Below are 23,762 nucleotides of genomic sequence, written 5' to 3'. Positions count from 1 at the left end.
GGATCTATTTTAATACAAAAAAAAAAAAAAAAGCTTGGTGTGGAGTCAGAAGAGGAACAAACCAAATGAAAAAATAGGGAGGAGGGGGTGCTAGTAAGGTTTCAGATTTAGTCAAGGTAAGTGACAGATTGCTGGAGAGGGATGTGGAAAGAATGATCTTTCCACAATCAGTGTAGAAATGGTAGGACGAAATAAGGGGAATGGAATAAATATAGATAGGCCCTTGCCTTTTTTTCTCTTTTACACATTATGGACTCAATTCTGTAAATGATGGCCAAATCTAGACGCCAAACAAAATGCGTGCTGAGTGCTATTCTATAAACGACACTCAAAGTCATTTATACAGCAGTGCTTAGCGTTGGGATCTGCAGCCAATTTTGGGCAAGAGGATTTATACCAACTGAACTCTGGTATAAATCCCCACATCTAAATTAGGAGTGGATCCCCCAAAATCTGTAATGCTGCGCACAAATCCTAGAAACACCCAAGCCCCTCCCATGGCCATACCCCCTTTTTGGATCCATGCAGAAACATTTTAAACATTTGTATAAAGATGCACGTGTAAATTCCAATTATTGATTGCTAGCACCCAATTATCAGTGCTAATTGGCTTATGTCAAGCAATTAAATTGCACGTGCAATTTTGAATGCTGTATATAGAATTAGGGGATAAGTGCAGAATCTTGTGTGACATCTAAGATAGGTAACCGAGAAGAAAAAGCATTATTGATCAGTATGCAGAAGGTATGAGGAAACCTAGAATAAGCAGATCCAGAGAGGCAAGAAGACTTGCAAGTTGGTGTTAAAGACCACTGATAAATCAAATATGACAAATACAGTGGAGAGGCAGCATGTTAGAAGTAAAGAATGGAGAACAGCTGCAGTAGAGTGCTGAAATTTGAAGCCATGTGTAAAATGGATTAGCTGAGCTTTTTAAAAAGGAAAAGAATAGTGAAATGGCTTGGTAGTTAAAAATAAAAAGATCAAAGGACGACAATTTGAAGGACATTAGGAAACAATTACCGAATGACAGGCAGAAAGTGTGAAAAAGATTCTTAAGAAGGATCAAGGTAGACAGGAAATCAATGGAAATGTATGCAAAGCTATTATAATGAGCTAATTACTATAGAAATATGCATGCAAAGCTATGCATAGCTGTTTTCCGAGCAATGCACAGAAGCAGCCCCTACCTTTACCGTCAGAAATTTAACGGGAGGTCTGGAGCTGTCGGTTCTGACAGCTTCGTGGTCGCAAGTACTCTACAGCCATTTCAGAGGATCCTCTGCCACTCCTGCAAGAGGAGAAGGACCTGCAGAGAAAAACAAGGTGCTCTGGAGCAGCCCTGTCCTGCTATTGTTAGGATGAAAATCCTTTTTTTTTTTTTCATTGCCTGGAGCAGCCTTGCAGGCACCCACCCTTCACCTCACCCTCCCGCGGCAGTGACGTGCGACAAGTCTTCAGCAGTGAGCCTTCACTTAGATGCCAAATGAGGAGGCTGCTTTTGTATAAGAGCAGGACTTGCAGCTGTGAGCAAGGCTGGTGCTTGCTAAAGCAGCACAGAGGGAGAGGTTCCAAAAAACTTCTGAAGTTTTCACAGGAGATCTAAAACTTACATAGTTTAATATAACTATGATATATACTGCTAATCATTTCTATAGTGCTACTACACATACGCAGTGCTGTACACATTATATGCAGGTACATTTTCCATGGGAGAGGTTCTGGTCTCAGTGCTAATATGCACAGTAACCAGTGTTCAAACTTTTCTAGAAAGGTGTCTGCACAAGGGTTGGAAGTTCCTGGTCTACTGTGATTTATCCCTGTTTGTAGGGGTCTTAACACTGGCACTTAGGTGCAAATGGGTTGGAACCCAGTGAGTACAGAACAAGCTGTTTAAGAACTGAGGCAACCACAACAGGGGCTGTGGAATTCAGTCTTCAGATTTCCATGATCCAGAACACTGAGAGATGCAAGTCCATTGCATATGCCAGATACATCTGACTAGAGGACAAGGATAGTGAAATAACCGTTTTCTCTCATAGTAGATTCAAGGCTCTGGAAAATCTAAAAGAAGGGTGTTCTTTCATTTTTTATGCGTTTCAAAGAGCAACAAGGCTGTACAGGCCTAACCTGGCACTACATTCATCTGAAGAGGCATTTGTTTGGATGGGATTCTGCCAAAAGCATTGGGATCAGATTAGAGCCCGATTGGTGACCCAACACTTCCCTCCTGTGGTAATCATTCATCGGGGGGGGGGGGGGGGGGAGAGAAGGAGACAATACTGGAAACGTTGTGGCTAGAAAGTTTGGAAGTTGTGAGAGAAAAGACTTCATCTTACTGAGTTGGGTATCGGGCATGTATATGAGTTGTCTGTTATACTTAGTCTCAAATATGAGAGGGAGCCATTGTGGACAAAGGGAATTTATTTAGCACATTTGATATACTGCTGAGGTCTTCACATAGGCATACAGTGGTTAACAAGTACAATTTTCTATACAGGTACTAGTACTGTCTCTAATGGGCTCACAGAAGCAGTATATATTGTACCTGGAGCAATGGAGGGCTAAGTCACTTGCCCAGGGTCACATGTAGCTGCAAAGGGAACTGAACCTGGTTTCCCAGGATCTCAACCCACTGCCGACAGGCAGCAGCAGGAATTGAATCTGGTTCCACAAGTCCGCAACCCACTGCAGTAAGCAGCTGGGTGGTGAGGCAGAGTGGGTTTAGGATACGTCATGGATAGGCAGGAGGAAAGGAAGGGTTATTCCAGGCAGATGGTGTTTTATTTAACTGAAATTACTTGCTATTGACCTGTTTAACAACAGATTGATGGAAGCAATAGAATGGGCACTCAAATTATACATATCATGTTGGCTGAGCTTTAGTTGTGGGGGTGAGCATTAATTGCTATGTGGCCCACACTCATGGTGACAACCCAAGACAGTGGCACAGGAAATCCTGGTGAACTCTAGATGGAAGCTCCTCCAGGAGTGCCATTGGCATTGTAAGGGTGCAGCACTGGTCAAGGGTCACCAGACTGGTGGCCACTTCACACTTTGAGCTACTTTGGGATGGTGGAGGGGGTGGGGGAGACCCTGTAAACAGCACTGAGGTCCCTGCCGAAACAAGGATTAGCTGTGCTGGGTTGATGACTCATTTGACCCTTACTCTAGATGGAAAGAGAATGGAAGATTGAGGGGGGGGGGGTTATGCTTTGGCAGTGCCTATATACTGGTTTGGGTGAGTGTACTCTCAAATATATGGTCAGAATCTGATCCCAATGGCTCTGACTCTTGTTGCATTATTTTGGAAATGGAGGTAGCCGAGAGGGAGGGAGAAAAGGGAGCCAACTCCTAAGTGCCTATGTTAGACTGATGAGCAACAACTTTAGCTTGAGTTGGGGCACAGAATGAGAGGCAGAGATCAGAGGCTTGATGATGTCCTAACACACACCAGAGACCACTTTGCAAGCATCTTCTGTTATTGCAAATGGAGAGGAGGGCATTATTAAAGGTAGAGGGAGGGTAATACTTATTTTATAGCATCACTGGACATACGTAACACTGTATAGCACTATTAATGTTATAATCTAAATGGCTCCCTGAAGAGCAGAACTTGAACCCTGGCTTCCCTGGTTCTCAACCCATTGCTCCAACCACTAGACCAATTCCTGTCCCCTGGGTTGGTGGAGAGAGTGAAGGAGAACACACAATCCTTTCAAACAGAAACAGAAACCCTCCTGTCACATGGGAGAGGATATATTTCAGTGATCTTTTCATCCTTGATGCAGCTTTTGCCTTCTATTTATCATGTGCTCCTATCACAAGTATACTAATACACTACTGAGCCACACGATTGTCATACCAGAGTGGCGCACCCTCTCCCCGGAACTTGCGGTGCCAGGTGACATGACAGTCTGGCAAAAAAGAAGAATCAAAGTGGATCCGCTTGTTTCAACTGTGAATTACAGTCCACTGCACTGACCCACTAGGGCTAATCCTCAGACCTTCAACTGTACTGCTGTTAAGTGAGAATGTTAATCCATACCCAAATAACTCTGATGGAAGTGAGATTACAATAAAGATAAGTACGTTGGCATTTCGCCAATGAGGAACCAAACAGTTTCTATGCCAGTAACAGAAGTGTGACAAAACAGGGACAAGAGAAACAGGGCCAAGCAGCATGAGAGGAGCACAATCACTGAAGCCACTAACACAGGCTGTGAGAACCCATTACAACCCAAACACTAGTTTGTTCTGTTCCATAACACTGAAAGGGAGTACACTGCTGAACTGCCAAAAATATGTTAAAGTGCAAACAAAGATAGCTGATGACAATTCAAAAGCAACAAACTTTGGGAATATTAAAAAGTATATATCTTTCAGGCAGCTCTTCTAGTCACGATGTTCAGCTTATAGAAACAGAGGAAATGAAGCTTCTGGTCTTTAAGCCCCATCCCGTCTCTGCTCCATTTCCCTTCCTCTTGCAGTAGCATTGACCTTACTTGACTCCTGGCTTCCACACAATGAAGAAGGATCCTCTGTACTTGTCAGAGGCAATGCTGAATTCCCGCCCTGATTTTTCCACCACAACTTCCAGTGGCAGACCATTTTCAATTCAATACCCTTGAAACCAGTATGGAAGGTGTTAAGCAGTCAAATTATGATGGTGCTTAGTGCCACTACTAAATGTTTATAATAGTGCTACAAGGTGTACACAATAAGAATTCCAGAATAATAAAAAAAAAGATTTAGGGGGCAATACTGCTATAAGATTATTGTATAATGCTTCTATAAGAGATCATGTGACACCACTGTTAATGGAAGAGCATTGGTTGCAGGTCTTGGCTTGAATTAAATATAAGATTTTATTGCTGGCTCATCGGGCGTTAATCTCAGGTAGACCACTCTGTCTTCACTGTTGGTTCCTTATGTTCCTGCTAGGCAGTCCCATTCTTTTCAGGCAAATTTTTTGGTTGTTACTGCTTGTTTAAGATACTGACATCGTTCATCTATTGATGCTGCATTTAGTGTGGTGGCACCATCTCTGTGGAATTCTTTGCCACTTGACTTGATTTGTGGATGAAGAGATCGCCTCAGATTTAAGAAATTAACGAAGGCCTGGTTGTTTAGGCAATATTTTGATAGGTTAAGGGGTTTTTTTGTTCACAGGGGGAGGGGGGCATGCGTTGATCAGGAGTTGGGATTTTTTTGGTGTTTCCTGGTGTTTCTCTACTATTAGCACAACAATCTTAACCGAAAAAGAAGAATGATATTTTGCTTTCCTTCCTTTTGTATCTTCTGTTGATTTGTCTTGATTTTAGGCCAATTTTAAATTTTAATGTAAACTACCTTGCTGCGTATGAATGTCGGAATATTAAATGTTTTAAATAAAATAAATATTCAGCCTGTGGCAGTCACTTTTTTTCTGAGATGCAAAACACTGGCTGCCGCAAATATGTGTATCAGAGCTGTACCAAATAGCATATTTTACTATTTGGCCAACTACGAATAATGAAAAATATTATTCGGCCAAATACAAATAATGGGCATTGAGCTTTAACATAACAAATAAAAGGAGCAATGTGAAATCAAAGATTACGTGTTTATTTCAGTAAGATTTAGCACAGTAGAGCACCAGATTATTCGTATTCAAATTTAAATCCCTATTCAGCCAAATGTGAATAATGTATTCGGGATACTATTTGGGGCCGAATCAGTGAATATTCGGTACTGCCCCAATATGTATACCAAGATATTTGGTACCAGGACAATGCCAGACAGAATTTTATGGTCTGCACCCCGCAAATGGCAAAAGATGGCTGAAGATTATTATGTATCACTATTATCATATGATGTGAGTCAGGGTGGTATACAACTGAGTTGTACATCTTAATTAGCAAGTTAAATACTGTTAACCATACTTTGGTTATAACATATATTGTCCCAAAACCCCATCATATTTCACTGCCTATTGGCATGATGACAAATTGCCAACCAGTGTTTTAAGTATGAATGACTATAACCTGAACAGTGGTGGGTGCAACTCAGGCTGCCTGATTAAACAGGCTGGATGGAGTGAGCGGGTCTTTATCTGCCTTCAATTACTGCGTTACTGTGTACCCAGATACCAGTGCTGAATATTTGTGTATCAAGTGGCCGCCAACACTTATCCGGAGACTGGTGATATCTGGACCAGTACCCAGATCAATACCTGGATAAAGCTGGGACAGCCTATTCACCATCCTATCTGGACAGTTACCCAATTAGTGAACTCAATATCAACTCCCAGCCCCAGACTGCTCCACCACTACCTGGAAGGTAGCGAGGTAGTCCGTCCAGATTTTCAGCAGCATTAACTGGATAATGCTGCTGAACATCCGAGTATGGAGCTAGTGAGCGGGACTTATCTGTGTGGCAACAGCTGGGTAAGTATTGGCTGAATATTGGCTCTTCAAGTCTCAAGGTTAACAGGTGCAGTTTAATTGAAGACGGACCATTTTATGTAGTAAGGTAAACATGTAAGAATATACTTGGTGGGGGGGGGGGGGGAGAGAAATGTGGTGAGAGAAAAACATAATGTAGGGTGGTATGAGAGACGGAATCTGGGTAGAAGCAGGTTTATCTGTCCCATACAAACTCTCTCATACTGGAACAGATAAACCACCCACTGTAACACAAACCTAGAGCTTCTATGAGGAACCTGTAAGAGAAAAGGACATATGCTAGCATAAAAATAACATTTATGTTGGTGTTCTGAGTACCGTTATAGTACAACAAATCAATTCAGCTTCACTGGTAGCGAGCTTTAGAGGCCTCTCAAATAGCCAGAAGTTCTACCATAGCCATTGTGAACGAAAATTGGAAAAAAAATAAATTACAAAAAAAGCACAGTGCTGTATCTTTATAAAGCCACTTGAGAAATGAGAGAGATCCTCTCATCGGGGTTAACTAGGGTAATTGTACAACAGGGTAAGGTGGGATATTGCAGACAATGCTAACGGAAGCTCTCATACAAAACTATAGCCAGGAGTGGAAAATACTGGAATATCAACTACAATTTACCTATTCTAGAATTTCCACATGGTTTTCTTCAGTGTTCTTTCAAGCTCTCATAAAGATGTAATCTGCCAATGGAAAACTACTTAGAATATACAGTTTTCACTGAACACAACACAATTTAACCTTTATTTCTACTAACAAGGACATTTTTTTTTCTTATAAACATTATCACCTTGGTTATGTCCGATTTCTTTATTCACTATTTCATCTTCTGTTCTATTGGGCTGATTCTATTGTCAAAATGTTTTCTCTTAGTCCATGTCTCCAAATGGGTTAATTTTGAACACACCACAACAGTAATGAACCTCATCCAAGCCAGGGTATGTGGAGTCTATGTGGTGCAATTATAGGAAACCTACAGCCCCACACACTAAGAAGTCCAAATGAGGTCCTTGAAACACCACAATGATAATGTTATAACTACAAAAGTGCCATCATGCAGCCAAGTCACAAGAGGAAGCAAAACCAGATCAAGACAAACATCTCCTCTACCACCTGCACTGTACCACTCAGTGCCAAGACTGGCTTAACCATTTTGCAGAACTTCTTAGGGGGCGGGGGTTAGCTCATAGCATCTCTAATCAAAAACAATTAGCTCATTCAACAGGGCTCAGTATAGAGAGGTCTTTATTTTCGTTCCCTTTTACACTCAGGGTGGACCACAAACTGAACTTCCCAGTAGCAGCTTTAAAAGAAACTCAACACAAGAAATTCACTGGGAGAGCATTACTTGTTAGCAGTCTGGAGCTTCCAGCATCTCTGTTCCTTCAATGGTCCTGCAAGAGGTAAGTTTAAAGAACTCTAGTTTCATATGCAAATCAATAGCCACAGCTCCCTGCCTGGCTGATTCCAAACACACAGCAGGAAACATGAGTGGGAAATGGAGCAAGGCACTTCAAACACAGACCAAGTAACACCCCATGTGAAATAAAACCTTTATTGATGACTCAACACAGTGATCTTCATCAAAGATTCGGACCTCAATATGTATACCTTGGAAGAAAGACTAGCGAAAAGAAATTAGAAATATCTCCGCAGCCTAAATGCACTGAAAGGAAGTTCTGGAACAAGATGAAGTTGAAGGGGATAGACTGAAAAGTAATCCAAGGAAATACTTCTTTACAGAAATGTGTGGAACAACTTCTCAGTGGAGGTGGTGGAAATGAGGACTATATCTGAATTTAAGAACGCATGGGACAGTCATGTGGGACCTCTTTAGGGGCAGGAAGAGATAGTGGATAGTATATATGAGTAGACTGGAAGGGCCATATGGCCTTCATCTGCTATCATTTCCTTTGTTTCTATATAATAGAATAGTATTTAATATACCACTTATGCAGTTTTACAGGACAGCTCTTGGAGGAGTGGTATTGGGGTGATAACTGCTGAGTTTAATTATCAAAATCATTGGGGGGGGGGGGTGCATTAGGGGCCTGAAAAAGATAAGCTGGAGGTTTGCCTAGGCCCTAGGATGGCTAAGATCCTTGTACTAGCCCTGCTCAGTGCATGAGGTGCAGATACTCCAGTAACCAGAAAACATGAGAGCAGAGAGTCACTTAGCACCAATGCAGATGGCCCATCAGGAGTACAGGTAATGAGTAGCATGTCCTCCACAAGCACCAAAAGACACTGAGCTGCTGTGGCACCTTGGAGACCTGCAAGACTCAAAGGAGGTAAGTCTATTAAGTGGCACCTATATATACAGTACAGTCTCGATTATCTGACGTAAATGGGACCAACCCGTTGTCTGATAAGTAAAACGTTGGATAATACAGAAAACACTGCATAAACCCCTCAAACAATGCATAAACAAAGGCATAGAATTCCTGATTTTCAAAAATTGTTCTAATACAAAGATTTTTAATAGAAATTAATGCAATGATGTCACGGGGGGGGGGGGGTGTTGTCTATCAGATATGCCTGATGGTCAGATTAGTAAAGATCTGATCATCGAAAATGTACTGTATGCACCACTTACATGTGTCATAGATACCATAATCAGTAGTTACGTGCAATGTGCAAAAGACAGCACCTAAGTGTTATAGTGCATAACTGGGTGTATATGTGGGTGGAGCATGGGTGTGTCTCCAAGCGACACGTGTAACTTATAGAATGCTATCAGTTAAGCATGTTAAGCATATAGGTGTGCCCATTTACACCTACCATTCACATGGCATAAAAGGTCACGTCTAAACCTAGACACACCTATGCCAGCTTTAGCTAATATTCTCTAACGGCATCCTGATGCCCAGTTCCCCAACACACCTAAACGGAGGCTCCAATTTATATAACTGCCTCCAAACCACAGACAGTTGAAATCACAAATGAGGGCGATGAACCTGTAATGATCGATCCTCAGGCAGTACCCCCTAGAATCCCTGTCATTTAAACACCTAAAATGTCACACACACACACACACACACACACACACAGTTGGGACCAGACATCCTGTCTGTGATTTATGTCTTAACACAGCTGGACTGGATTTATAACAAGTACTAAAAAGTTTCACAGAATTAACAAAAAAACAAACCAAAACCAAAACTTGTCACCTAATTAGGCACAGTCCGGCAGCCCATGAGCCCTGAACTAAACCAATAGTGGGCAGAGTGGGTGGAGAAGGGGGAAGGAGCCAGAGAGGAGCATCTTGGTTAGGTGAGCTAGGCCTCTTTTTTTTTTTTTTCCCCTTTGCACAGTGTTGATTCAGCTGTAACACAAGGAGCAGCTCAGATTTGGATAGAGGAGGTCATGGCCACGCATGCAGGGTAAGGCACAAGGAATACATGGTGTGAAAAATGTTCTAAGAGCCATTGAATTGGTTTATAAAGTGGTTTTTAAGACCAAAAATAATAAAAGAACAGCAGTGTGTGTGGGGCCCAGGATTTTCCAACCTAGGTTGCTTTTTTTTTTTTTTTTACTATTTCCACTGCCTCTCTTTGCTTTTGTTCTCCATCTAGCTTCCCTTCTACACTCCTGCCTGCCATGGCCCACTCCACTCCCCTCTATCATGTCTCTCCAGTTTCACCACATCTGTTTACTAAGCCCTGGCCCTAGGCAGTCATCAGGCAGCTCCCATCAGGCCTCAAACTTTAGGTGCTCAGGGCCTGAAATGTTTAGGCTTCATCAGCACTAGCTAGAATGTACAACAAAGATAAAATATTTAACTATTTTGTTTCAAACTGTTAATATCTTTCACTACACACATACGTGTGTGTATGCATGTAGGCTCAGAAGATATCGAACAAGCCTATGAGACTGTACTGTCTTGCTTCAGAGATAATAGATAAAATAATAAACATGACTCATGTTTTGCTCATTTCTGACCTGAAGCACTGCGTTCAAAAGCTAGTCAAAAAATATACTGTTACAAATGTTTTTTTTTAAATTATGATACCTTTAAGGTGGGCTAACATGGCAACCACACTCACCTCTGAGAAAAATGAGTGGTTTTTTTTTTGTTACATTTGTATCCCACATTTTCCCACCTATCTGCAGGCTCAATGTGGCTTACATAGCGCCGGAGAGGTGTTTACAAGCTCCGGGTTAAACAAATACAAAGTGATGTTGTGGTAGAATAAAGATAAAGTTCATGTGGCACTGCCACATTAGGGGATCATTCAACGGAAGAATTGTGTTATGTCCATTACGTTCTTTATTGATGTTGTGTCGCGGGGAATCTGTTGGTTATGTTGGGTCGGTAGGATATGCTTTTTTAAACAAGTGAGTTTTTAGCGTTTTTCTGAATTGTAGGTGGTCGTAAGTAGTTTTCAGGGCTTTTGGCAGTGCGTTCCATAGTTGTGCGCTGATGTAAGAGAAACTGGATGCGTAGTTTCCATCTAAAAGCTGTGCAAAAAAGGAAACTTTGTAATGGATTCTATGTAAACGCTGTTGGGCAGACTCTATGGACCATTCAGGTCTTTATCTGCCATCATTTACTATTTATTTATTTATTATTAGTATTTATTTACTTCCTTCTTGAAAGAATTCACTCAAGGCGGTGTACAGTAAGATGTTACATAACATCATGGCTGAGTGCAGTATAAAAAAATCAGTCTTTCTTCTGGGGCCAATGTAATAATGGGTGCTACTTCATTAGCATGCAGCAATGCACGGTATGTATCTTAAGTCCGATGATACATATTGTACATTACCTCATTTATCCATCTACACCATTCCCCATGTGTCTGCACTGTTCTTTTACCAAGCCAGCAGCATACAGACCAAATGGTCAGAATTTTCCCCTTAATGCTTCTTTACCACTGCCAAAAAAACATGTAGCTGCATCTCTCTCATCCACTTTAGCTCTGCAGTTCTATATCCTGCCAATATTGGAGCAGACATTACAATGGGATTTGCATGGAGTGACTGAAGTTCTCTGAACCCTCTGAGTAATGACTTCAGCTTCTAACATTAAATTTGGGAATCCTTCCATAGCAGCATCATGGACAAACTTAGCTAAAAATAGGCTGGCTGCAGAACTCTGTGCTGGCAGTGTCACGGGGGACCATGTAAACCCAAGCATTAACAGGTGTCACAAACTCAAACACTCTATTCTGGACAGAAAACATGCAAGGTCATCCAGGTCAGATATGTTACAAGATTGGCACACACTCAGCTATGAATAACACAAGGATGACCTCAAAAGCCCTTCCCTGCAACAAATGCTGATTCTTCAACTCAGGGAATGATTCACAAAGCTGCAAGACAGAGGGCAGACTAAGGAATAACATGAGCAAGCTGCTTCATAGAGAGGGTGGGGAACAGGCAGAAGGGCCTGCCGCAATAATGATGCAGATAAGAGTGATAATGGGGATAAGCAAAGAGTAATCTCTGGAGCTCGGACACAAAGGCAAAGCAGCCAGGATCTGTGGTACTGCAAGAGAAATAATAAGCAGGGATGTGGAGGTCAGTGTCACTATATTCCAGGTTTCTATAACTTTATTTAAGATTTTGTTCACACCTTTTCACTAGTAGCTCAAGGTGAGCTATATTCAGGTAAATGGGGTATTTCCCTGTCCCTTGAGGATTCACAATCCAAGTTTGTACCTGAGGCAATGGAGGGTAAAGTAACTTGCCCAAGACCACAAGGAGCAGCAGTGGGAATTGAACTGGCCACCTCTGGATGTCAAGACCTGTGCTCGAACCACTAGGCTACTCCAACTTTACCCTATATAATCACAGAAACAAGTAATTCATCCAATTTAAAGTCCCTTTCCCACATCCCCACCACAAAACAGGTACAGGACAGGCAGCAGCAGTGCACGTTTCTCCTTACACACAATAGGTACAGCACAAGTACTGCAAGCTTCCCTCACACATTGGATGGAAGGGGGTGCAGCACAGGGGAGGCAGGGGAAGGGAATGAGTGTGAACAACTGTCTGTACACAGCCGAGATCTTCCTTATGTGTGGGATAGAGTTTGATCTCATTCTCTTGTTAAATTACAATAGTTTATGATTGGGTTAGAAACAAGCAGGTTAAGACTAAATATACTGAAAACTACATGTTTAATAAGATTAGGTGAAGTATCTCTAGAGGATCTAGTAGAGTGTATAAAAATTAGTAATGAGGAAATTCTGCAGGTGGATTTGGTAAAGGTATGGAATAACGATAGAAAATGATGGTATTGGAAAGATACCTTTATAATGTGACTAGAGCAGCATTTTTTTTTAAGTTAAAACTTCTCAAACAACGAAAACAGATGGTAGTAGGTGTCCTTTTTAGGAGATGGATTATTATATTTGGGAGCATCTGTTAGGTAAAAAAAAAAAAAAAAGCATAATGCTTGTTTAAAACTAATGGTCATAAAGGTTTCAAATACAAAAAAAAAAAAAGAATATTTGTTAAAAAAAAAAAAACTATGACTCTATCCCGGCAGTCAAAGTATCACACACTCCCGAGATGCATGCGCAATTTAATTGGATAGCGAAACAATCAACATCAATAACTAGGATGCTAGCAACCAATTATTGATGTGAATTGGCACCAATGAGCATTTGCACATATCTGGCTGCGAGCTATTGTATAACACTGGGTGCTTAACTCCCATAGCGTGTATTTGAAAAGGGGGGTACGGTAATAGGATGGGGTATGGGCAGGGGCGTAGCTAGGTGGGCCACGGGGGCATGGGCCCCCGCAGATTTAGTCCTGGCCCCCTCTACTTTCACCCCCCCTGCCGACCCTCCCCCGCCACTTTTGACCCGTTGCCACCGCAAGGTACCTTTCCCCCTGCCAGGAAAGGTACCTTGCGGCAGCGGGGGTGGTGGGCTAAAATGTGCCCCCCCCCACCTTGGGCTCTGGACCCCCCCTCCTGCCGAGGTCTGGCTACGCCTCTGGGTATGGGTGGATCAGGTATGTTCCTAAAAGTTGGGCACACTGACCTGCTGTCCTATAACAAAACAGGGACCCAGTATTTACACCAGTTTCTGGAGGTGTAAGTCTGGCACCCAATGTTATGACACGGGAATCAGCGCTAAACGCTATTTTATAAAGGGTGTGTGTCCTTTATAGGATAGCGCTTAGTGCCAATCTTTTCCAGCAACCATTTTTTGAGAGCCATTTATAGATCCCAGCCCTAGGTTCCAACCGGTACCCTTAGACTTTCTTTTAGTAATTACCGGAGCTTCCTTCTTTAGAGTGTTTTCCATAAAATAAAGTGGAGGAATCCGGAATACTGGAACAAGTTACCTAATGAACTATGTAAAATAGATATATACCCTGTTATTTTTTTAGAAAAGGGTTAAAGAGATTTGTCTTTGAATACTATTGATATTTTTTAGTTTGGAATGCGAATAGTTTGTATCTGTTTTATTCTAGCAATCCTCAATGGTCACAAAATTATCTGGATTTCAGGACATCGGGTAGGTAGTTAAGTGCTGGATAACAACGGTTAGTGTATCTGGGTTTAAAAAAAGGTTTGGCCAGATTCCTGGAGGAAAAGTCCATACTATAGTCTGCTATTGAGACAGACATGGGAACCAACTGCTTGCCCTGGGATTTATAGTATGGAGTGTTGCCACGATTTGGGTTTCTGCCAGGTACTTGTGACCTAGCTTGGCCACTGTTTGGAAAACAGAATACTGGGCTAGATGGACCACTGGTCTGACCCAGTATGGCTGCTCTTATGTTCAATGGAAGTCTCTCAGATGCATGTTCATTAGGCATGTCCTGAAAAATCAGAGGAGTCTGCAGCCTTTGAAGATTGCTTGCCACCCCTTCCCCCCCCCCCCCAAGGACCCCACACCATTGGTACTTTCACACACTGTAAAGTATCAGCATCAAGGAAATCCTGCTGAGAGCAACCTGGGTGGACATGTCATTAGAATGAATAAACAGGGCTTCTCAAAACAGATCTTGAACTGAGGCAGGGCAAAAAGAAGGCGTTAACTCTACAATGCTTCAAAAACAATTTAACTAGCAGGCTGCCATAGGCAGGCATCAATCACCAGTACTTTGAACAAATGGTAGACCCTGATGAAGCCCTCATTTAGGAGTGTCAAGCAGGGTCCACAAAATCTTCTGTAAAGCTGCTACAGAGCTTCACTGGCAAATGGCCATGGCTAAAGACATCACATGACCAGAGTGCAGCAGAAACCATATGAAGACTCAGTCTTCAGAGCCTTATGTGAGGCCAGGGATCACATGTGGTATAACTATAACTATACCATCATTGTCCATGACAGACAAGCAACAGTGCTGAAGGTGATGTCATGAGATCCTTTCTGCCTTATACTACTGAGGCATCCAAATGGCTGTCAGAGCACAGGCTTAAGATGTTCATAGAAAAAGGATTTCCGCTGGACCTTCGGATAAAAACCGGTGTGGCAACCAGATGTCTCAACTGAAACATTGTTTTGCTATAACAACTTATATTCCTCAAGCACAATAGAAGCTCCCTCTGTTTCTTTACAGGTACCACATGAGGGGAGCTGGCTGCAGCAAAACACATTTTACAAAAATGCCATCTGTCCTACCACCACCTGCTGGTCTTGATCCTAGATCACCTTCCTGGTCTAAGCTGGTTTATACTTTGAGGCCTGATATTGAAAGGGTTAATGCCACTAACAGAGTTATGCTCACAAATTGGCCTCTTTGAAAATTTTCTAGGACTAAAGAGCATAAATTTATACTCAAAGGGGTTGATATTCAACCGGTGGTGGTGAACATTTTTTTTTTTGAACTGCTGACAGCATTTTACCAGATATTTAATCCCAAGCCATGTCCAGACACTGGCATGGAATATCCAGGTTTATGCGGCCAGCTATCTTTTATAAGTGCAATGTTCATCACTTAACCACATAAGTGACACCTCATAAAGATAGGACTGAATTTTATGTGGTCCTATTTAACCACTAAACTGAGGTAGTTAAGTGCTGGATAACAGCACCCTAACCACAGAAGTGCCAACTCCGCCCACGGATCATCTACCAAATAGCCAGCTTTGAGTTTAGAGGTCTGTGGTGATACTCAGTGGCATTAACCATTTAAGTGCCTCTGAATATCAGTGGATAGCCCTGATCAAGTGATTTAATGAGTCAGGGGCCATTTCTGGCTGTTAAATTGTTTTGGGGAAAAAAAAAGTTTCTAACATTTCACTGACTTCCCAATTTAGGAGCATAAGAAGTGGGTGGTAATAGGGGCAGATTTCAGGAAGAAATGTTAGGAGCTTAGTACTGAATTTCAGCTCTAGGCTCATAAATCTAGGAAAATGAATGGCAGGCCTAAATTTGGGCCTCTTATCAAGCCGCACTAGCATTTCCCATACTGGCAGCCACTAGCGCAGCTTGATAAAAGAGTCCCTTTATGAGCATAACTTTTAAGTTCATAAATTAAAATGAATTTTCAGGTGAAAGCTTAGGAGCATAAATTTATGAGCTCAGAATTTTCTGAATACTGGGCCCTTGATACTAGGGTTATCATATGGCTCCAGTAAAAAGGGGCCAGATTGAGCCAGTCCGGATTTTACTAAAACCCAGAGTGACTCAAACTGTCCTCCCTTTTCTGGAGCCATATGGTAACCCTTGTATTTCTGACAGAATGGAAGCCTTGACAACTTTGATTGGGAACATTTCCCCTTGTTTATATTTTTCAAAGGTTATAGATAAGAGGTAAATTTCTGTGGATAAGCACTGCAGTGCCTCTTTCACTTAAAATTCACCGTAAATTTCTAAGGCTCCATTTACATTTGTCATGAGCTAAATTTTAAAAATCAAATACAGAGAATCATTTGTTTGGTTTTTTTTTTTTTTTTTTACTGTTTTAGTTACTGATTCATGTGATTTAAAGCGGTTGCCATGGTTTTACAATCCAGATTGTTGCCATGTACACAGACTCCGACTCACGCGGCCGCTCACTATCAGAAATGCACTCTGCTGTCACTAGTATTTGATCACCACTGCAGTTCTCCTCCAGGAAGGATTTAAATCCCCTTCCAGAAATGCAGCCAGCTTTCTGACACCTAAACTGCTTGAAAGCTTCAGATGGTAGAGAATGAAGCGCATCCGCAGTAAACACAAGAAATGTTTAAAATGTTTGGAATTAACAGGAGAGACATGGAGAATAAAACTGAAAGTATCGTAATGCCAGTGTGTAGAACCCTCCTCCTCTTCCGTTTTTATCACTGACTCCTTCTTGCTTTTATAAACCACCCTGACACTACTTTGTGAATGACAGCATATCAAGTTTCTGTAAATAAAGATAATTAAATAAATGGTATGAACAAACCCTGAGTAACCTGTTCCGGGGCAGAGGGAGCTGCAGCGAACGAGCAAAGTTTGCGAAGTCGGAGCCCACAGGCGCGCGCCCCAGCGGCGTGCACCCGGGGGGGGTGTCATTTCACCGGGGAGGGGGGGAAGGTGTCATTTCGCAGGAGGGGGGGGGCACGCTGCACCGGGGGGGGGGGCGCATCTGCGATCCGCCCCGGGTGCCATCCACGCTAGGAACGCCACTGCCTGTGGGGACGGGGCGGGGACAAAGACAAACTCTGTCCTCATGTCATTCTCTAGTGTAGAGACCCTGGAAGAAGTGTCCATAAACCATTTAGCAGCCCTGTATATCAAACAGATTGTAAATCTGTTGAGAAGGGATTGTCTCTTATGTGTTTACAACGGTGCCTTAAGTCTAGTAAACCTAAAACATAGTACATCTTATGCTCACATTATTGCTCTTGGGGGACACAGAGACAATGCAGGCCTGGTATTTGTTGGGTTGGGGGAGGAGAGAGAGAGAAAGAAGCCTGCCTGAGGCATTAGGCCAGTGGATTCCCAAACCTGTCCTTGGTGAACCCCAACCAATCAGGTTTTCAGGATACACATGAAATAGATTTGGATAACAAGGAGGCCGTGTATGCAAAATCTCATGCATATTCATTGTGGATATCCTGAAAACCTGACTGGTTTGGGAATCACTTCATTAGGCATTCACCTAATACAGTAGCTTCTGGAGGTACCAAAGAGCAGCTTCACTCAAAACTACAGGTCATCTCACCCACACAAAGTCAAAGAAAATGCAGAGGGATTTGTATCAGCAGGGAGGGTCAGCAGTTTTCAAACTGCCCATTTACAGTTTATTTTTCTGTGAGTGGTAGCACTGAGATGATCATGATTGGTAGGGGGGCCCAAGGGACCTGAAAATTAATTTGGGGATGCAAGGCTGAAGGTTTGTCTAGGGTGCCTAACAGCCTTGAACGATCCCTGGCCTGCAGCTGAGAGACACACACGCTTATTTTCGAAAGAGAAGGACACCCATCTTTCGACACAAATCGGGAGATGGGCATCCTTCTCATAAGGTCGCCCAAATTGGCATACTTGAAAGCCGATTTTTTTGCGTCCTCAACTGCTCTCCGTCTCGGGGACGACCAAAGTTCACGGGGATGTGTCGGCAGGGTAGCGAAGGCGGGACTAGAGCGTGATTAGGAGATGGTCGTCCTCTGCCGATAGTAGAAAAAAGAAGGGCGTCCCTGACGAGCACTTGGCCGACTTGGTCCATTTTTTTTCACGACCATGCCTCAGAAAGGTGTCCCAACTGACCAGATGACCACCGGAGGGAATCGGGGATGACCTCCCCATACTCCCCCAGTGGTCACTAACCCCTTCCCACCATAAAAATCAAGTTTAAAAATACTTTTTTGCCAGCCTCAAATGCCATACTCAGGTCCATCGCAGCAGTATACAGGTCCCTGGAGCTGTTGTAGTGGGTGCAGTGTACTTCAGGCAGGCGGACCTGGGGGTGGAGGGTGGGGGGCTCAGCACCCAAGGTAAGGGAGCTATGCACCTGGGAGCAATTTCTGAAGTCCACTGCAGTACCCCCTAGGGTGCCTGGTTGGTGTCCTGGCATGTGAGGGGGACCAGTGCACTACAAATGCTGGCTTCTCCCACGACCAAAGGGCTTGGATTTGGACGTTTTTGAAATAGACATCTTTGGTTTCCATTATCGCCAAAAACCGAGGACGACCATCTCTAAGGTCGACCTAAATGTCAAGATTTGGGCGTCTCCGAACGTATTATCGAAATGAAAGATGGACGTCCATCTTGTTTCGATAATACGTGCTGCCCCGCCCCTTTGCAGCACCATTCTTTGAGTTGGGCACCCTTAGAGATGGTCATCCCCGTTCGAAAATGCCCCTCCACAGTCTTCCAAAGAGTTTGGAGCCCCCCCACTTCAAGTTTCTACCCTGGACCCTAGAAATTCTAACACCAACATTTAGTCAGTGCCCATTCTAATCCCGGTTTTTGTGCCACAGGAAAGTAAAGTGACATGCCCAAGGTCACACAAAGTGAAGAGAAGCTCAGCTGTGGTCTAGCATTAGGACATCAAACTGATAAAACAGTTTCTGTGATACATGTTGAAATACTATCTCCCGCCCACTGAGTGTCACTTTGCACCTTGACCTCCTAGTGCCTCTGGCCTAACCATAGGTTAAAATTTGATAAGAAAAGAATCAACCCTTCCTTTCTTTGGAAAGTTTAATCGAGATCAAGTACCAAAATTGCAGCAACAGATCCTTCTCCTCATAGGTGAGGTTCATTGCTGTGTGCAAAAATAACCCTTTTAGGGAAATTGCCCCCCCCCCCCACCCTTCCCTTACACAATGCACAGTGAGTGTTAGCAGTAAATTTGAGAGACTCCACATCCCTGGCTTAAGCATGATGTCCATTCTGTCATGGTACCTGCAAAACTAACCCATTTGGAGAAATTGCCTTCATGACAAAAGGTACTACAGTAGATCAGGGGCCCAGTGTAACTTAAAGATGCCCATATAAATCCAGTTCCTCCAGCTGTAACTGCTGCACCACGCCTACTCCTGATTAATTCCAGCATCCATTCTAGGAACTTCTGGTGTTCATTTACTAAAATCAAAAGGGGGGGGGGGGAGAAGGAAAATCAGAACTCGGATGCTTCTCATGTCAGGTAATACAGCAGCTTCTCAGGGACATTGGGCTAAACCTAAACTAGGACTTTGGTTCCTATGGTCGGATCTTCTTGGATTCAGTCTCCCCCCCAACCCCTCCATGTGTAGGGAGCAGGATTAATAATGTCTTGAGACTCCGTGGAGGTTGAACGTGGAAACTGATATTTCTTCACCGATAACTTTTAAAAAAATGGGTGGGGGGCAAAAAGTTGGTGCAAACTTACAGATAAAGATATACAATGAAAGAAGACAAAAGAAGGGGGGGGGAGGCTATACGAGGAAAGGTTGGAAAGTCTGTAAAACCCTGCAAATACCCCTGAAACTACAACTGTGAAACTTCAAATCCGCCTAGTATTACAGGCACCGGGAAACCCTAAAACAGCAAAAGAGAGAAATCGAGATTTCTGCCGTGTGTCCGGCCCCGCCTGCTCGTCAGTCTGTCTAGCTAGACAAGGCAAGGTGGAAGGATGGAGAAAGTGACCGAGAAGGTGCGAGACCCGAAATAAGTAAGTATGCGCGCAAGCCAGACAAATAAAAATGCTTTAAAAGAGAAAGACAAGCGTAAAAGGGAGCAGTGAGAGGAGGCAAAACAGAAGGAAAAATCAATCAGACTGAAAAGCTGCACAGCCAGAGCAAGAGAGGGCTCAGCAGCAGTTCCCCTTTCACAGGCTGCAGTGAAACATTAACAGGAGCTCGCTAATCTCAGCCCAACTTCTCCCCAAAATCCTTTGAAGTCCCGCTTTCCCAACAAGTTGCCAGCACAGGAAACGAGCAGCTGCAAATGCACAATGAAAACCCAGCTGAAGGTTTGGTGTTTGGGGAGAAGAGGGAGAATTGGTGCCGATTTTTTTTTTTTTTTTTTTTTGCAAAACTCACCTCTGAGGCTCAGGAAGGTAAAAATCCACAGAAAAGCCAAAGAAGCTGCCCTGAGGTCCGGTGTACACTAGCGGGTTGTCCACGTCCAAATTAAATCCGTTAGCCCAGTGCAAAGCCAGTAGCAGAGAGGCTGCGAGAAACTGTCCCAGGGAGGCCAAAGCTGGCTGCATGGCTGAAGCAAGGAGAAATAATGAAAGAAGGATCTGTGGTCTGCTTCTCTCTCCTGCAACTGAACTCTGCTGGCTGGCAGGCTGTGCTCAGAAGACCCCCTTTCTAAAAACTTAGCTGTAGGGTGTTTCCAGCATAGAAAAGTGACTCACTGGCAGAGGAGGGGTTTCTGCAGACTCACCAAACTTACTTCTCTCCCTGCCCCTTTTCTGTGGGCTGCCTGCAGGCGAAAGGGCTGCATGCTTCTAATCAGCTCTGCTAGGAGTGTGTGTGTGTGTGTATGTTTGCCCAGATTTCTCACGGGGGGGGGGGGGGGGTAACGCAATTATTCAGAGCCATTTCATTTTTGCAACTGCTTAATTTGATTACACTATCCATGAGACACCAAAGGTTAAGCGGCTTTCAAACAGAAATAGACTAAAATAAAACAGAGAAAAGAAAATAAGATACCTTTTTTATTGGACTAACTTAATACATTACTAACAGGGCTACCACATCTCTCTCTCTCCACGCAAAATAGCGGAAGAGAAGCAGAAGAGAGAGCCAAAGGGATGCTTTTACAGGAGATAGAGAAAAGCTATGTGAGGAACACGTCAAAACCGTTTACTGTTAAAATGGATTTAACATGGCCTATGCGGTTGGCAAAATAAATGATTGCAAAATGCTAGTTGTTAATCAGTAATTTGGATGAAAGCTGAAAGAAAACTTTCTGGAGAGAGTATAGGAGGAGACAGGACCCCGAGTCCTGTTGCCGTCTGCCAACCAATAATTTTGGTGTAGTTTGGTAATTTTGTTGCATGAGAAATATTATGAGAAACGTCTTGTTTTCAGGTGGAACCCGGAGGCACCGAGTCACAGAGACTCAGCAGCAGGGGACCCTTAAATTCCCCTCGTTATGGCAATGATGTTGTTGCTGCACACCAATTTTTAGCTCCACTAAAGGAAGGCAGCTTGTAAGAAGCAGAATTTGTCAGCTTGTAGCTTGCCAGCATTTTTTATGTCTCATTTCTTTGCTCTTTAGACCAGTGACCTCAGTTACACCATCCCAGTCCAAAATGGGCCAAGAGACAAATGAGGAGCAATGACTGCAGCCAGGACAAGCTGCCGGGTGTCCTACTCTTTAAACATAAAATGATACAGACCACCTGGGCTACAACCATCAGCAGGGCCACCGAGAGGGGGCAAAATTCCCCGGGCCCGGGCCTCCAAGGGGGGCCCAGCGCTGCAGTCCCACCCGCCCTCCATCGTCAACCGTCTGCCACTGGGCCGGGCCCTCTGCATTGAAATCACAGCACCTCTCACCTCCGTGTGAAAGCGCTGCAGGCAGCAGGGCAGCAGATCGCCTCCCTTCGGGCCTCCTTCCCTGCCTGTGTCCCGCCCTCGTCCGACGTAACTTCCGTGAGGGCGGGACACAGGGAGGGAAGGAGGCCTGAAAGGAAGCGATCTGCTGCCTGCAGCGCTTTCACATGGAGGTGAGAGGTGCTGTGATTTCAATGCAGGGGGCCCGGCCCGGTGGCGGACGGAGGGGGGCAAGTGGAGGAGGGAGCGGCAACCTCGGGGGGGGGGGGGGCGAGGGCGGGGCCGGCCTTGCCCCGGGCCCGGCCTAGTCTCTCAGCAGCCCTGACCATCAGAACTTTAAATCAGAAGGGCTGAGGTCCCGCATAGCAGCAGTAATAATAGTAGCCCTTTCAGGTTTGTTACCCAACTAGGATACAGTGACCAGGCTCTAGCAGTGGACAGCTGACCATTGACACATCCCCAGACTACAGGACATCTTCTTTGTGTAAGACCAGACATTATGGGACAGATTCAGTAAATGGTGTTGAACGGTATTCTATAATGGGCATTCTGGAATCGGTTCCCTTTATAGAATAGCATGTAGGGCCGAGATCCATACTGAGCTTTGGGCGCGAGGAGTTACTCCAACTGAAACCAGGTGTACATCTTGGTGCTCAAGTTATAACACTGCGTGCATTTTAAGGGACCACCCCTGGCCCACCTGTGCCCCTTCCATGGCTACGCTCCCTTTGTAGATCTGCACAGAAACACTTAGGCGTTATTCTGTAAATGAGCGTGTGTGTTTTTGCACAGATCTGCCGTTTCTGGCCCATTTTGGCGCCTTGCGTCGGTTAGAACGCTTTTCTGCACCGAACATTCAGCACGGAAGTAGTGCCTAAATATTAGCACCATATATAGAATTTCCTGCTATATGTTTAAAAGCTCAATCATCTTTGCCACCCCACCTCCCTTGCAGGCAGATCACCAGCAGTGATGGCAGGCCCACAGAATGGGGGGACACTAAGCACATGCTTCCAGGTCCCTCTGTGACTGCTCCTCCATTGATGATTCTTGATTATAAAGGAAGCAGACACCATGGGAAAAAAGCAGCCAATGGGACAGAGAATTCCCACTTACTATGTCCCCACTCTGCCAGCCTACCACTAGACTACCCAAGGAAGTCAGGAGGAATCTGAAGGAGATGGAAAAGACCCCAGAGGGGATAATAAAAAGAAAAATCTGACTTCCTATGCCAGTGTTTCCCAAGTCGGTCCTGGAGTACCCCCCCCCCCCCCCCCAATGCCAGTCAGGTTTTCAGGATATGCTCAATGAATATGCATGGCATGAAAGACATCTGCATACAATGGAGGCAGTATATACATATGGATCTCATGCAAATGCTTAGGAGCCAGCTCAGTGGGTGCTGAGCATCCATAATATTGAGCAAGCTCCTTCACTGTGTCCAGAGAGAATTAATTTGTATTGTGTTTGGCACCCCAATCCTTTTAAAGTGTTGGTACCTATCACCACCCGAATGCTGTTGCCTTAGGCAGATGCCTAGTCCGTCTAGTGGCAGGGCCAGCCCTGGAATCTAAAGAAGAAGAGAGAGAAAAGAATCCAAGAGCAAGGAAAAGCTGAAAGAGCCCTAATAGAGGAGAATTGACAAGCCAGAGAGCCAGTCTCGAGGGCGATACTAACAGAAGGCTGGGCCCACTCACCTCGGGTCCCAGGCTAGGCTTGGAAGGTTCGAGAGGGTGACAGCATGGGCAGCAGGAACAGGAAGGTTGAAAAGGGGGAAGAGGTGAGTTAGAAGTTAGGCAATGTATAGTCTTGGCTCCCTGTTGGCCCAGTCAATATTATATAGGGCCAACTAGAAGCATGATTGGCAGGGCAGAAAGAACAGTCAGGACCAGGAGAGGTGAAGGGTTGGACTATTTAAAGTGTCCCCTCTGAGCCACAGGGCTTTCCT

The 23,762-nt window shown here is 44.0% G+C and overlaps 1 protein-coding gene across 1 annotated transcript in view; it reads right to left on the bottom strand.

Annotated features, from left to right (window-relative positions):
- The window catches only part of ITGA5 (integrin subunit alpha 5), a 228,363-nt gene extending 207,733 nt beyond the window's left edge, over positions 1-20,630 (bottom strand). Inside the window, exon 1 of the mRNA XM_030198318.1 lies at positions 20,348-20,630. Within this exon, the coding sequence (XP_030054178.1) occupies positions 20,348-20,517 (170 nt within the window). The 5' untranslated portion in view covers positions 20,518-20,630. The remainder of the gene's footprint in view (positions 1-20,347) is intronic.
- Between the last annotated feature and the right edge of the window lie 3,132 nt (positions 20,631-23,762).

This window comes from Microcaecilia unicolor, chromosome 3 (assembly GCF_901765095.1).
Source record: "Microcaecilia unicolor chromosome 3, aMicUni1.1, whole genome shotgun sequence".
In the NCBI taxonomy this organism is placed as follows: domain Eukaryota; kingdom Metazoa; phylum Chordata; class Amphibia; order Gymnophiona; family Siphonopidae; genus Microcaecilia; species Microcaecilia unicolor.
This window is presented reverse-complemented; position numbering and strand designations above follow the sequence as displayed.